Genomic DNA, 13,309 nt, shown 5'->3' with positions numbered 1-13,309 from the left:
AAGGAAAGTTCAGTGAAATCTGGGCCTGGCTTCCTAAGTGGGCCTAGGAGCTGGAAATCTCTGTTGCCTGGACCCATTTAGCAGGTGCGACTCTGAGGCCTGGATTGCCCTCAGTGGTTAAATGTGTGGCCTCCTACATTTGTGGGACTTGGTGGTAGGTACATTCAGCAGGACCTGTCCAGCCCTGCTACTCTTTGATAGCTTGTTGTGGTCCCCTCCCTCCTGTCCTCTGCTCTGGACTCTGCCCCCAGTAAATGGGTCAGGTAGTCCTACTCCCGGACTCAGACTGGCAGAGCATTACTGTCGATTCATGCTCAAGCCAGGGCCAGAAGTGAGTGCCGGTTGTGCAGCTACTGTCTCTTCAGATTTGGCAGATTTTTTGCTCTCCCACAAAGAACAGGGTTTGGACTGTTTTACTTCCCCTTCTGGTCTGAGAATCAGGACTCAAATGCTGCTGAATGATCCTGGATAACACTCATTCTTGCTGTAGAACTGTGTGGTTGACTTCATGCCCTGCAGGATCACTTGTTACTTTCTTTGTGGCTTCTGTTGCCTCTATCTGAAGTGGTGAGTTGTGGACAGGCTAGATTCCTGAGAAGGAGGAGAATATGAGTTGGAGAGAAGCTCAGGGCTAGATCTGTGGTATTTGTTGGTCCCATGGTGAATCAATGGCACTCTTCAGTTATGCTTTGTCTCCTTACAGTGAGAAGCAGCCAGGACTGTCAGTACGGTAGAATGGTGAGTACTTCCTCTTTCCTCAGACCATTTTGTTTTCTGTAATCCTTGTGTCTTTCCCTGGTGAAGCTGCCCCATCCCTCTTCGGCCTTGAACTCCAGGCTGTTCTGTCCAGTTCCTAAACAGGTTCATTGGCCCTATAGATAAATTAGGGCTTCTATAAATTCTTTAAATTGCGAGGCATACTGCACTGGAGCGGGAAACTTCTAGAAATCTTTTCCTGCATGTGCTACACCATGCCTACCCCATACTACCTACACACCACTGGCTCTCTTAGCCCTTGCTAACAACCTTCCTCTTCCTTCTTGGGTCACTGGTAGACTCTCTATGGCCTGGTCTAGAAAGTCAGAACAAGGTCATTGTACTTCTTGGTGGGCCCCTTGAATGCTGTTGGTGCTGTTTAGGGAATAACACCATCAGAACTGTGGGGGGCTCTCCAGCTCTAAGGTGCTGCTTTTCGTTAAGCCCCTGTTCCAGCCACAGGTGACTGGATATTTAGCAGGCTATTCCCTCAAAGTGCCCAGAATTTTACTAAACAAAAAAAGCAAACTCACTGCCATCGAGTTGCATCTGACTCATAGCAACTGCTCCTTGGGTTTCCAAGGCAGTATCACTACAGAAGTAGATTGCCCGTTCTTCCTTCCAAGGAGTGGCTGGTGGGTTTGAACTGCTAGCCTTCTGGTTAGCAGTCAGATAGATGCCTTAAGCACTATGCCACCAGAGCACCTATAACAATCTGATATGTTTTCCATTAACTGTAACTGCCTATCTCTTGCTTGTCACCCCAAGTTCAGAGAGCCACTTAATCCCTGAGAGATAGGAGGAAGCAGTGAGTTGAGAAAGGAGTAGAGAGTTGCAAGCCCTAGCCCAGACCAGGCCCTTGCTCTGGGCTGTACCTTTTCAGTTTCTGTCAAATATCCCTTGTGCTTAGGGACAGGTTAAGAAATTTGGTTGGTAAAAGGACTTTCTCCTCTCCTCCCTCCTCTTCCTCTCATAGATATATGATTGTGTGGTGTGTACAGTATTGGTCTGTTCTCAGTAAGTCTGCTGGTCCTGGCCCCCACCGACTGACATCCCCTCTCCTTTTTCTCTTCTCTGATACACTGAAAAGAGCAGTCAGCCCAGTCTAAACTCATTTCCTAGTACTGCTACTTAAATATCTTAGACCAATTGCAGACTTTCTCTGTAAGCCTGAAACATCTCACTAGTAAAATAGCTTGCTGTTTGTTACTTCTTAGAGAGCCGAAAGATTTTAGTGAGGTAATGTTTGAAAAGGACATAGCTCATAGTAGATACTTAATAAAATGTCAGATTTCTCTCATTCCTTCTGTCCTCCAAAAAGCAAAAATAAAACAAAATCCCTGGTTTCTAGAAGTCACCAGGCACAGGAATGAATTTGGGGTCCCAGCCAACTCCTTCTGTGATCCTTGGGATAATTCTGACTCCCTTAATTACTGCTCCTATGTCCTGGCTTTCTACTCCACTCCCCCTACTTCTATCCCTAGGTTTCAAACTTTGTTTTTGTATAGCTTCTGTGGTCCATTATACCAGCTGTTCTCTTTCTCAGTCTAAGAAATTCTTTTTCTTCTCAGCAAGACTTACCCAGAGATCAGAGGATGGGAAAAAAAAGGATGGGACATGAGGGAGTAGGGTTGGGCAGGGGCCTTGGAATAAAAATTTCAGAGGCCTTCCCTTTATAGGAGTGTAGAGTGACAGCCTGGTACCAGATCATGTGTCCATTCTAAGGGGCAAAATGGAGGGAGTGTGAAGGATGGGGTAGGGTTTAGAGAGGTTAGGGGATTGCAGGACCCTGATGGACAGGGGTATGGTGGGTGGTAGTTTTGGAGGGAAAGGAGGAAGCTTTGAGACTGGAAAGCATCAGGGGTGTAGGTGTAAGAGCAACCTTTAGGGGAACTCAAAGAAGGGGAAGGCAGGAGGGGGTGGCTCACCTGGGAAAATGGGAAATGAAAGGCGTGGGCTGCTCACCAGCCCCCTCCCATACCGTCTGCGGGTGTTCCAGCAAGCCCCAATTCCAGAAAGCCCCTGGATGTCCCGGGGCGGGGGTGAGAGGTGGGGGATGTGTGTGGGGGCTTGGCGCTTCCCTCCTGGCCAAGGGGCTCTGGGGAAGGAGGAGCCTGGGGCTATGGGCGGGGTTCGCACAGAGCCACCCCGCCTCTGCCTCCGCCTTTCCTTTGCCATCCCGGGCGCTCCCAAGGCCTCCCTCCTCTCCCTTCTGTGCTGGAGCGGGAGGGCGGAGCTGGGCTCGCTCCATTGTGGAAAGGAGGGGAGAGGTGCGCGGGAGCCGCGCGGGGCCCCGCCGCCAGCGCGCTCGCCTCCTGGCCGCCGCGGCTGCACCTGGCGGGCCCCGCAGCAGGGATGCGGCGGGCGCCCCGGACTGGCGGGCAGCGCAGCGGCTCGGGGGACATGTGCTCTGTCCCCGACCGCCCGCGACCATGAGCCTGACCGCCCGTGTCTCCTGCTCCATGCTCAGCTGTTTCGTAAGTGCCGGCCCCGCCTGCGGGGGCCTGAGATCCCTGTCGCTTGCTTCACCCGCAAATTCTAGCCCATCCCCCTTCCCAAGACTCCTGGCTCGGCCCCCAACGTTTGGGAGCCGGGAAGGGGGGGTTAACCCTTTTCTTTCTTTCACTTGCTTTAATCTTTGGGTGCTGGGAATTGTTGAAACCTGAGGATGGAGATTCTGTGGCCCACCTCGGCCCGCGGCCACTGCCCTTGACTGCAGATCTCCAGGCCCCGCCCTGCAGGGGTACATCCCTTTACCTCCACCTCTCGGTCTTAGTCCCATCCGCTACATCCTTGCTTGGGTGTACGGGATGTGGCTAGTAGGCTGCCTGGGATATTAGGGGTCTGGTCGGGGAGCATTGGTTGTCTGGGAGTTGTCTCCCCGGGCTCCAGTCCCCTCCCCCTTCTAACATTCCATCCCTCACCTGACTCGTCAGTCTTTTCTCCTTGACTGTCCCCCGACAGCTTCTCTTTTCTCCATCTTCCCTGCCTTTGCAGGACTCCGAACCTCTGCATCATTCTCAGTCCTCCCCTCCTCCCCATCTGGCTAATACTCCTTCCCAGCTTCCCCCATCTGTCCTCCCTGAAGCTCCCCGCCCCCCAAGAGTCTGCCAGGCCTTCTCTCTCTCCCCTGGCTGTCCTTGGGTCTCCTGGTTCCTCCCAGATGGTGGATCCCCTCTTCCCCTCCCTGGTTGGTTGGGAGGGGAGTGACTTCTGCTGGCTGTGGGTATTCTTCAGGAATTCCCTTCAGATCAGCAGGTGGGGCAGGTTGCTCAGCAGGTGATGGGGGCTTGTTAGCGGTGTGGGCCTAACAGGAAGATAAGCCCAGCTCCAAAACACATTTTCCTTCCGAAACACCTTTGAAAGCATCCATCAAGGCCCTCTAGAGGCACGGGACTGAACCCCCCGCAACACACACACTTTTCTTTGTCTCCTTCACCCACCAGATTGAAGGAAGCTTGCATGGTCTTAGGTGCATGATTTCCCTCCTGTCTCCATAACCATCTGCCAACGCCTGGCTCTTTTTCCTCAGGACAGCATTTTCCCATTCCCCCTACATTATTTTCTCTTGTTCCTACATAGTGTTTCCTCTATTTTGGGAATTTTGATTCTACAGGTGATTCCCTCTTTGAGGAATGCAGATTCCCAGTTCCTCCTTAGACCTCACTCTTCCTTTAGGCTTAATAAGCTTGAGTACCCCCTCCATTTTGCCTCCCTTCCCACTCATCACCCCCTCCCAAGCAAGCTGGTTCTCTTTTCCCTCCACTGGTGATCAAAACTGTTAAAAGTATGTTTGCTGTGTGTGTATAGTGTGTGTGTGTGTATATTGATTGGGGCGGGGAGCAGAACCAGACCTGATGAACCAAGTGGAGCCTGGCGACTTAGGGCTGTGGCCTTTCTCACAGGGTGAGGAGGGGCCCCCCAGCCTGGAGTACATCCAAGCCAAGGATCTTTTCCCTCCCAAAGAACTAGTGAAGGAGGAAGAAAATCTGCAGGTAAGAAGGAGTTGGGGACCCAAGGCAAATAGGGCTTTCTGCCCAGTTACAAAACACCATCTCCTCCTAGAAAAAAAAAAATCTCAGAGGGGATCTAGTACCAGGAGCTCTGGCTTCCTGCTCCCTAGTCTCTGGAGGGAGGGGATTCTGTCTGTATGTGCAGTATGAAACCTTTGGCCCCAGGGAAGGAAAGGCAGCTGTTGCCTGGTGCCGTTACCATGGAGAGGACTATCCTCTCTTGTCTTGGCCCAGCTTCTTCAGAGCAGATCCTACAGAGTTGGGGCTGGGGAGGAGGTGACTCACTTCTGGTCTGAGCATTCCTCTGTCCCTTGGCAGGTGCCCTTCACAGTGCTACAGGGTGAGGGAGTGGAGTTCCTAGGCCGGGCAGCTGATGCTCTCATTGCCATCTCCAACTACCGGCTGCATATCAAGTTCAAGGACTCTGTCATCAACGTGAGTTCTTATTTCTCCATGCTCAAGCCAGAATCCCTGTGAAGTTCAAGGTGGGAGTGTTCCAGTGCTCTATCTGATCATATCTCAAAAAAGGCAGGCTTCCCTTGTTTGTTCACAGACCTCCTGTTTTCCTGTCTGATTCTCCTAGCTAGAATGCTGTCTCTCTCACTTATTCTCCCTTCCCTTCTTCCCTCTTTCCCTTACTCTGTCACTGGCCCTTCCTAGGGTTCAATTGCAGTGTTGGAAGACTGCAGGCAAACTCAGGCTTTTTTCATGCACTGCCACTTATCAGATGTGTGACCTTGGTTAAGTCACCTGACACTCAATTTTCTCCTTAATAATATGGGAGTGAGAACACTTGCCTTGCAGGCTTATTGTGATTATTATTGGGGTTACATAAATAGAGGACCAACACAGTTATCAGGCACTTAACAGGCCCTCAATAAATGTCATGTTTCCTTCCTGCGGTTGAACATCAGCACTGGGCAGGGGTGAAGATGAGTGAGGGGAATAGTGGAGACCTGAGCTTCAGTTTGCCTTTCCTCTAAAGGTCCCCCTCCGGATGATTGACAGTGTGGAGAGTCGTGATATGTTCCAGTTGCACATTGCCTGTAAGGACTCCAAAGTGGTGAGGTGAGAACAACAGTTTCACTCAGGTCCTCTGGCCCCAGTCTTGTCCAGACCTCTGTGCTGCCAGAGTTTGTCTGCAACAAGAAAAGAAAAACAAAAATAAAAACAAAAAAATCTGCCTCACTTTCCCTATTTGGAGGGAAAACTCTGTTCTGGGATGGGAGTGCATGTTAATGACCCAGTATGTAAACCTGAAAAAATGGGGATAATGCCTAGCTCATGCGGTCATCATAAGGATTAAATGAGGTAATGTGTGTGAAAGCACCTAGAATGAGATCTGACAGAACAGTTATATTATGTTGGTTCATTTTTTTATTCACTTAACATATATTTAGTGAACACCCCATTCTATGCCAGATACTGTTCTAAGTACCAGGGATACAGCAGGGAACAAATAGACCAAAAAAAAAAAAAAAAAAATCCCTTATGGAGCTTATATTCTAGTGGGAAGATGCCAACAGTAAACAACAAGTAAGTAAAATATGTTAAATTATGGTATATGCAAAAGGATCAATAAAGCAGGGAATGGGGATAAGGAGTGCTGTGAAGATGAAGGTTATAACTTTAAACAGTGATCATAGAAGACCTCCCTGCAAAGGTGATATTTGAATCAAGACCTGAATAAAGTGACCATGTGGGTATCTGAGGAAGAATGTGCCAGACAGGGAACAGCAAGTGCAAAGGCTCTGAGGTGGATGAGTGCCTGTGCTTGGCATATTGGAAGAGTGGAAAGAAGACTAGTGTGGCTGGAGTAGAGTGTATGTGGGTGAAGGTAGTGGGATACAGGATCTGAGAGGTAAGGTAGTGTCAGACTATGTAGGTTCCTGCAGGCTATCATAATGACTGGTTTGTTCTTTGATGGAAATGGGACACTATTGGAATGTTTTGAACTGATTAATGTTTTTGTAGACTCACTCTGGCTTTTTTTATTGAGAATAGACTGAAGGGGACAGGAGCAAAAGCAAAGGCAGAAGTTGGAAGACTAGTTAAGAAGCTATTGCAGTTACTGAGGTGTGAGATCATGATAGCCTGTCCAGGATGGTAGCAGTTGAAATGGTGAGAAGTGGTCAAATCCTGGATGTGTGTTTTGAAAGTAGTGCTGACAGGATTTGCTGACAGATTGAATATAAAAGAAAGAGGTGCCTGGGATGACTCCAAGGGTTATTAAAAGGATGCCCATTCTAGAGCCTACAGTGTGCTCAGCAAGGAGGCCTTGTGGCCCAGTGGTTAAAGCACTCAGCTGCAAACCAGAAGATCAGTAGTTTGAACCCACCAGCTGATCCATGGGAGAAAGATGAGGGATTCTGGTTCTGTAAAGATTTACAGCCTTGGAAACCCTGTGGGGGCAGTTCTGTTCTGTTCTTTAGGGTTGCTGTGAGTTGGAATCGACTTGATGTACTGGGTTTGGTGGGTGTGCTTAGCATAGTAGGCCTATGAGGGATTTCTAAAAGAGAATCCACATTGCTCTGTCCCTCAGGAGGTTAAAGTTTAATTGCTGAAAGAAGACTTAACTTGTGGGCATGGAAAAACTTATTATTGAATACTCCAAGTATAATAAGGGTCAAGTGAGGAAGGAGTCTGTGGAATGGAAGCTTTAAGGAAGAGGTGGGACTAGAACTACCTTCAAAGTGTTGGTAGGAGGTAGCTAGGCAGAGAGAGAAAAAATAAGGAGATAGGGAAAAGATAAGGTGATGTGAGTGGGGACTTCCTCCTGCCTGAAGCAGAAGTTTGTGCTAGGGAGTCATGGAAGATAAGGCTTGTCTGGTGTGGTAGGAACAAGAAGGGGTAGGTACAAGGAATGTAGACACTCAGAGCCATGTAGTAGCATTTAGATTTGATATGATAAATGGTAGTGCTCCATTAAAGGGGAAAGCATGTCTCTTCGTGGAAGAAAAAGGGGATAAGTACATCTCTTCCTGGGAAGAGAGTTGTCACATGGGACAACTTTTCTGGGGTGTTGGCTACTCTCCCTGGTCCTCCTCTAGGGGCCCATGCCTTGCCTCCCTGCTTTGTAAACTCCTTTCCCCACAGCCTTCCTGTGCTGTGTTTCTGACCCTTATGGCCCCATAGCACACTTACCCCTTGCCTCACCCAGGCCTGTGGCTTCTCGCCTGGCAGGTGCCACTTCTCCACTTTCAAGCAGTGCCAAGAGTGGCTCTCACGGCTAAGCCGAGCCACAGCAAGACCTGCCAAACCTGAAGACCTCTTTGCCTTTGCCTACCACGCCTGGTGCCTGGGGCTGACCGAAGAGGACCAGCATACCCACCTTTGTCAGCCAGGTGAGGCTAGGCCATTTTCTTTGGGAGAATTCCTTTTCTTTTTTTTTTTTTTTTAAGATAACAGAACCAGAAGAGTAAGTTTCAGGTTTATGGCCTTTACAATACTTAAAATCAATGGCCAGTAATAAGATCATTGAAAAGAATAGAAGATTTAAAGTAGAATTTGGAGACGAAAGGCCTGGGATCATCTTGGTTCTACCATGCATTAACATAGATTTTGAGTAAGCCACATAACCTCTTCTGTGAAAAAAGGAGATATGGGACTTTGACCTCTAGATGCTCTCCCAGATAAGAATTTGGGAGAATTCTTATTCCTTGGTTGTCATTCTTCCTCCGTCACTGGACTTGGCTCTTGAAGCTGACAGGAGTGGATGGGGGCTGTGTTGCAGGAGAGCACATACGATGTCGGCAGGAGGCAGAGCTTGTGAGGATGGGCTTTGACCTGCAGAATGTCTGGAGAGTCTCACACATCAACAGCAACTACAAGTGAGAAGGCAGTGGGTGGGGGAACAAAAACCAAACCAAACCCAAACCTCCTCCACATATGGGTAAAGGATGGTGGGCCCAGCTGGGTCTGTGAGAAAGGTGGGCTCCCTGTCCTCTAAAAGCCATATTGTCATCAGATGTCTTAGACCTAGCTCAGTGATCCTATCTGATCTCTTCTCAGGTTGTGCCCCAGTTATCCCCAAAAGCTGCTGGTTCCTGTGTGGATCACAGATAAAGAACTGGAGAACGTGGCTTCCTTCCGTTCCTGGAAGCGGATCCCTGTGGTTGTGTATAGGTGAGGCAGTGGGATGGGAAGTAGGGAGATTATTTCTTATGCAGTAAGGAGAGAGTCAAAGAGGAGGTTTGCAGTAGCCTGGTTGACAGTGTGTGGGGAGTGACCATGAAATAATTTTAAAACAGAAACTGCTTTTTTTTTTTTTTTTTTTTTTCCTGTTGAGGAGGAGGCTTTTAGGGAGTTGATTCATTTTCATTTCTTTTTTTTGAGGTTTGTGTGTGTGTGTGTGTGTGTGTAAAACATTGCAGTAGAACAGAGGTTGGTATACTATGGCCCAGGAGCTAAATCCACTCTGCAGCTTATTTGTGTGTAGCCTATGAGATATGAATATTTTTTTTAAATAATATTTTATTATGTTTTTGGTGAAAGTTTACGTAGCAAGTTAGATTCCATTTAACAGTTACTACACATGTTGTTCAGAGACATTGATTACATTTTTCACAAAGTTTTAATGTTTTCATTAATTCCCTTCTGGATGATTTTCCTGTCCTCTTACCCTTTCATAAGGAGCTCTGGTGGTGCAGTAGCTAAGGCATTTGACTGCTAATCAGAAGGTCGGCAGTTCAAACCCACCAGCCACTCCACAGAAGGAAAATGGGGCAATCTACGTCTGTAAATATTTATTGCTTCAGAGACCTAATGAGGGTCACTGAGTCCAATCGACTCGATAGCAGTAGGTTTGGTTTTACCCTTTCATCCTTGCTTTAGAGTAATTGTTGACTATTTGGTCTCATGTAGATGATTTTTTAAAGGTGCATAGTGCTCACTGGTAATATTCTTTATTTTTTGAACCAATCTATTATTTAGCTCAAAGCTGGTATCAGGGAAGTTTTGGTTCAAGGTTTATGGAATATCTTAGGACAGTAGTCTCAAGGAATCCTCTAGTCTCAACTGGTCTAGTAAGTTTGGACTTTTTTTTTTTTAACTTTTTTTTTTTTTTTATTAGGATTTGGGTGAAGATTTACAGAGTAAATTCACTTTTCATACAGCAGTTCACATATACTTTGTCTCATGTCATTGACCAAAATTTACAATGCAGCAGCTCCCCTCCCACTTCCTCCCCATAGTTACCTTCTCCCAGTGTCCATCCCTTCATACTCTTCGAGAGGCCCATTTTCTGCCAACCCTGTATATGATCTTGGATACACTCTCCATTTAGACATACATAATTGTTTAGCTTGTTCACCCATCTATCCGTCCCTATACCCATATTTGCTTTCATTAACAACTCAGTATTGTATTTACAAAGGGGTTCATATTTGTTGTTTGTAATGCCCATGTAACTCTCTCTGTCTTTCTCATCCTCAATGCTGCCATATTGGTCACTCACATTTGGTACATTGCCCTTCTCTTCACCCAAATCAATATTTATCTCTATCTATCTAACAGCATTCCCTCCCCTTCCCTCCCACCCCTGGTAACCAACAAAGAAAATGTCCTCCAATATATAAACATTAGTTTGGACTTTTTAAGAATTTGAATTCTGTTCCATGTTTTTCTGCCATTCTATAAGGATCCATCTGTTGTGGCCCTGATCAGAACAGTTGGTAGTGGTAACTGGTCATGATCAAGTTCTGGTCTCAGGGTAGATGAATTCATGATTTGTGTAGACTGTTAGTCCTATAGACTAGTTTCTTTTGAGTCTTTATTTTTCTTCTTGAATTATGAATGGTTTTCACATTTTTAAAGATTTATGAGAATGTAAAAAGGGCATGGCAGTGGCCTCATGTGACCCCCTCTGACTTCATGAGGAGGTAGGAGGCTCCAGAACAACATCAACAGCTCAAGGCTGATTCCTATGAGGTGGAAGTCAGACGTACCGCCACCATCCAACCTTCATCCCACTTCTGACACCAGCTATAAAAAGGGCATGGGAGCAGCCTCATTCATCCTCCTCTAACTTCACAAGGGGGAGAGAAAATCAAGATGACTATCAGTAGCCCAATGCAGGTTTCTATAAGGCGAAGGTCAGACATGCCACCACCCTGTAACCCTTTTGCCAATTCTGTCACCAACTATCTCTCCCATGGCACTCACTAAGCTGGGTTCGATAATTCATTGCAATGGCCACACAGAACTCACAGACAAAACTCACAAGTGTGGGGTTTCTTAGGGAAGTAATAGGTTACAATTCAGGATCAGAAACAACTTAGGATAGAGTTCTTCAATCAGAACAGCTTCTTCTCAGCCATATCATAGACCTGCTTCTCTCTGGCTTCAGCCTCTGCCCTGCTTGAGCAAGTGTTAAAAGCTCCTTTAGCCTTGCGAATAGGTGTCCAGAGAGGCACCTCATTCCACCAGCAAGCTTCCTGCCTGAACATACTCAACTTTCTTGCTCCATGGGCTGGGAAGCCTGCTGTTCTGTCTCATGCCAGTCTGTTGGTTCTGTTGCCTCTGTGTTACCATCTCTGCCATCTCTGCACAGGGATCTTAAATCCAAGAATGCATTTCACTCCTGGCTCTTCTAACCATAGCCTTTGTGACTCCCACCAGATGACTAGGTGGACCTATGTAAATGTAAGGTGGTTGTGGCCCACCAAGGGGATTGGACAGCTTGTTAATAATGTAAATAAGGTATATGGAACCCTTGTGGGGGTGGGACCATGGAAATAAAGTGTATGGAACACTAAGGTGGGGATTGGTCAGTTTTGCCATCCCACTAGGTTTAAAATGAGCCATCCCAGAGGCAAAAAAGAGAATCTCACTACCATCAAGAAAGAAGAGCCAGGAGTGGAGCATGTCCTTGGACCCAAGATCCCTGCACAGAGATGGCAGAGGGACGGCAACAGCAGAGGCAGCTAAACCAAGAGACTGACATGAGACAGGGCAGGCGGCTTGCAGGTGGGGTTGGCTGCCTCTCCAGGTACCTACTGGCAGAACTAAAAGAGCTTTTAACACTTGTCCAAGGAGGGCAGAGGCTGAGGCCAGAGAGAAGTGGGCCTATGACACAGCTGAGAAGAAGCTGTCCTGATTGAAGAACTCTACCCTGAGTTGTTTCTGATTCTGAATTATAACCTATTACTTCCCTAAGAAACCCCATACTTGTGAGTATTGTCTGTGAGTTCTGTGTGGCCATAGCAATGAATTATCGAACCCAGCAGAGAAGTAGTGAGTGCCATGGGAGAGATAGTTGGTGACAGAATTGGCAAAATGTTTAGAGGGTGGTGGCATGTCTGACTTTGCACTTCATGGGAACCAGCCTTGAGCTGTTGATGTTCATCTTGATTTTCCCTCCCCCTCATGAAATTAGAGGAGGTCAGACAATGCCATTACCATGCTTTCTTTACAGAAAAAAAAGCAAAGAATATATAACTGTTACTGGATGTAGCCTACAAAAATTTACTAAAATTTTTACTGTCTGGTTCTTTATTGAAAAAGTTTGCTGATTCTTGCAGTAGAACATTATGGCTGAAATAGAATGAGACAGGTAGTAACTATGAGGTTTGGACTTGTTCATGCTCTTGGCTCAGTCCCTGTTCTCCTGCTGGGGGTCTGTAGCTGGAACAGGTGCTGTGCAGATTTGATCAGTCAGGGTTACCTTGGGAGTACAGAGCCCATTTAAGAAAATGTACATGATACCACTTTCTAATCCATAAAGCCCTCTAGAGATGCTAAGGGCTTTTGGTTGTTGTTGTCATGGCCTGGATGACCTGGTAGCCCGTTGGCTCTGGAGGCCTTGATCTGCCCCCTAAGGTCTCTGCAGTAGGCCTTTGGGGGCTGTGAATGTCAAAGTCTTGACGGTTTCTCCTGTTTTTCAGACATCTGCGCAATGGGGCTGCCATTGCCCGCTGCAGCCAGCCTGAGATCAGTTGGTGGGGCTGGCGCAATGCTGATGATGAGTACCTGGTTACATCCATTGCCAAAGCTTGTGCCCTGGACCCAGGGGCGAGGGCCACTGGGAGCTCCTCCAGCACTGGGAATAGTGATGCGAGCGAGGCGTGTGACACTGACTTTGGTAAGGTGTGGGTGGTACAGGCCCCTGGGAGCAGACTTTGGCTTCCTTGATTCCCAAAAGTCCCCAGTGAAAAGAAAAGAAAATGGCCTGAATGCCTGCCCTTTGGGAGGCTGGGGGGTGTAAGGGGGTCCCTAGTCCTGAGATGGGGTACCACAGGGCTGTGTGCCTGACCTAGGGTCTTCTCTCTGTTGTCTATTTAAAATAGATTCTTCCCTGACTGCATGCTCTGGCGTGGAGAGCACCATGGCTCCCCAGAAGCTGCTGATCTTGGATGCTCGCTCCTACACAGCAGCAGTGGCCAACCGGGCCAAGGGTGGAGGTTGTGAATGTGAAGGTATTGCTGTCATCCCAGTGCCTCTGTGCTCTGGGTGGCTCTATTGAGGAGGGAGTGGGGGACAGCTTGCAAAGTGGAAAGAACCAAACTAACCTGGCTTGGGACCAGGACTCTGCCACTTATTAC

General features: G+C 47.6%; 1 protein-coding gene across 1 annotated transcript in view; it reads left to right on the top strand.

Annotated features, from left to right (window-relative positions):
• The first annotated feature begins 3,188 nt into the window (after positions 1 to 3,188).
• The window catches only part of MTMR4 (myotubularin related protein 4), a 20,732-nt gene continuing 10,611 nt past the window's right edge, over positions 3,189 to 13,309 (top strand). Inside the window, exons 1-9 of the mRNA XM_042783294.1 lie at positions 3,189 to 3,233; positions 4,662 to 4,751; positions 5,088 to 5,204; positions 5,755 to 5,837; positions 7,953 to 8,113; positions 8,503 to 8,599; positions 8,781 to 8,894; positions 12,653 to 12,849; positions 13,055 to 13,208. Coding sequence (XP_042639228.1) covers positions 3,189 to 3,233; positions 4,662 to 4,751; positions 5,088 to 5,204; positions 5,755 to 5,837; positions 7,953 to 8,113; positions 8,503 to 8,599; positions 8,781 to 8,894; positions 12,653 to 12,849; positions 13,055 to 13,208 — 1,058 coding nt within the window. The remainder of the gene's footprint in view (positions 3,234 to 4,661; positions 4,752 to 5,087; positions 5,205 to 5,754; positions 5,838 to 7,952; positions 8,114 to 8,502; positions 8,600 to 8,780; positions 8,895 to 12,652; positions 12,850 to 13,054; positions 13,209 to 13,309) is intronic.

The sequence above is a fragment of the Orycteropus afer genome, unplaced genomic scaffold (genome assembly GCF_000298275.1).
Source record: "Orycteropus afer afer isolate SDZICR_OR568_19922 unplaced genomic scaffold, OryAfe1.0 scaffold00834, whole genome shotgun sequence".
NCBI classification, from domain to species: Eukaryota; Metazoa; Chordata; class Mammalia; order Tubulidentata; family Orycteropodidae; genus Orycteropus; species Orycteropus afer.
This window is presented reverse-complemented; position numbering and strand designations above follow the sequence as displayed.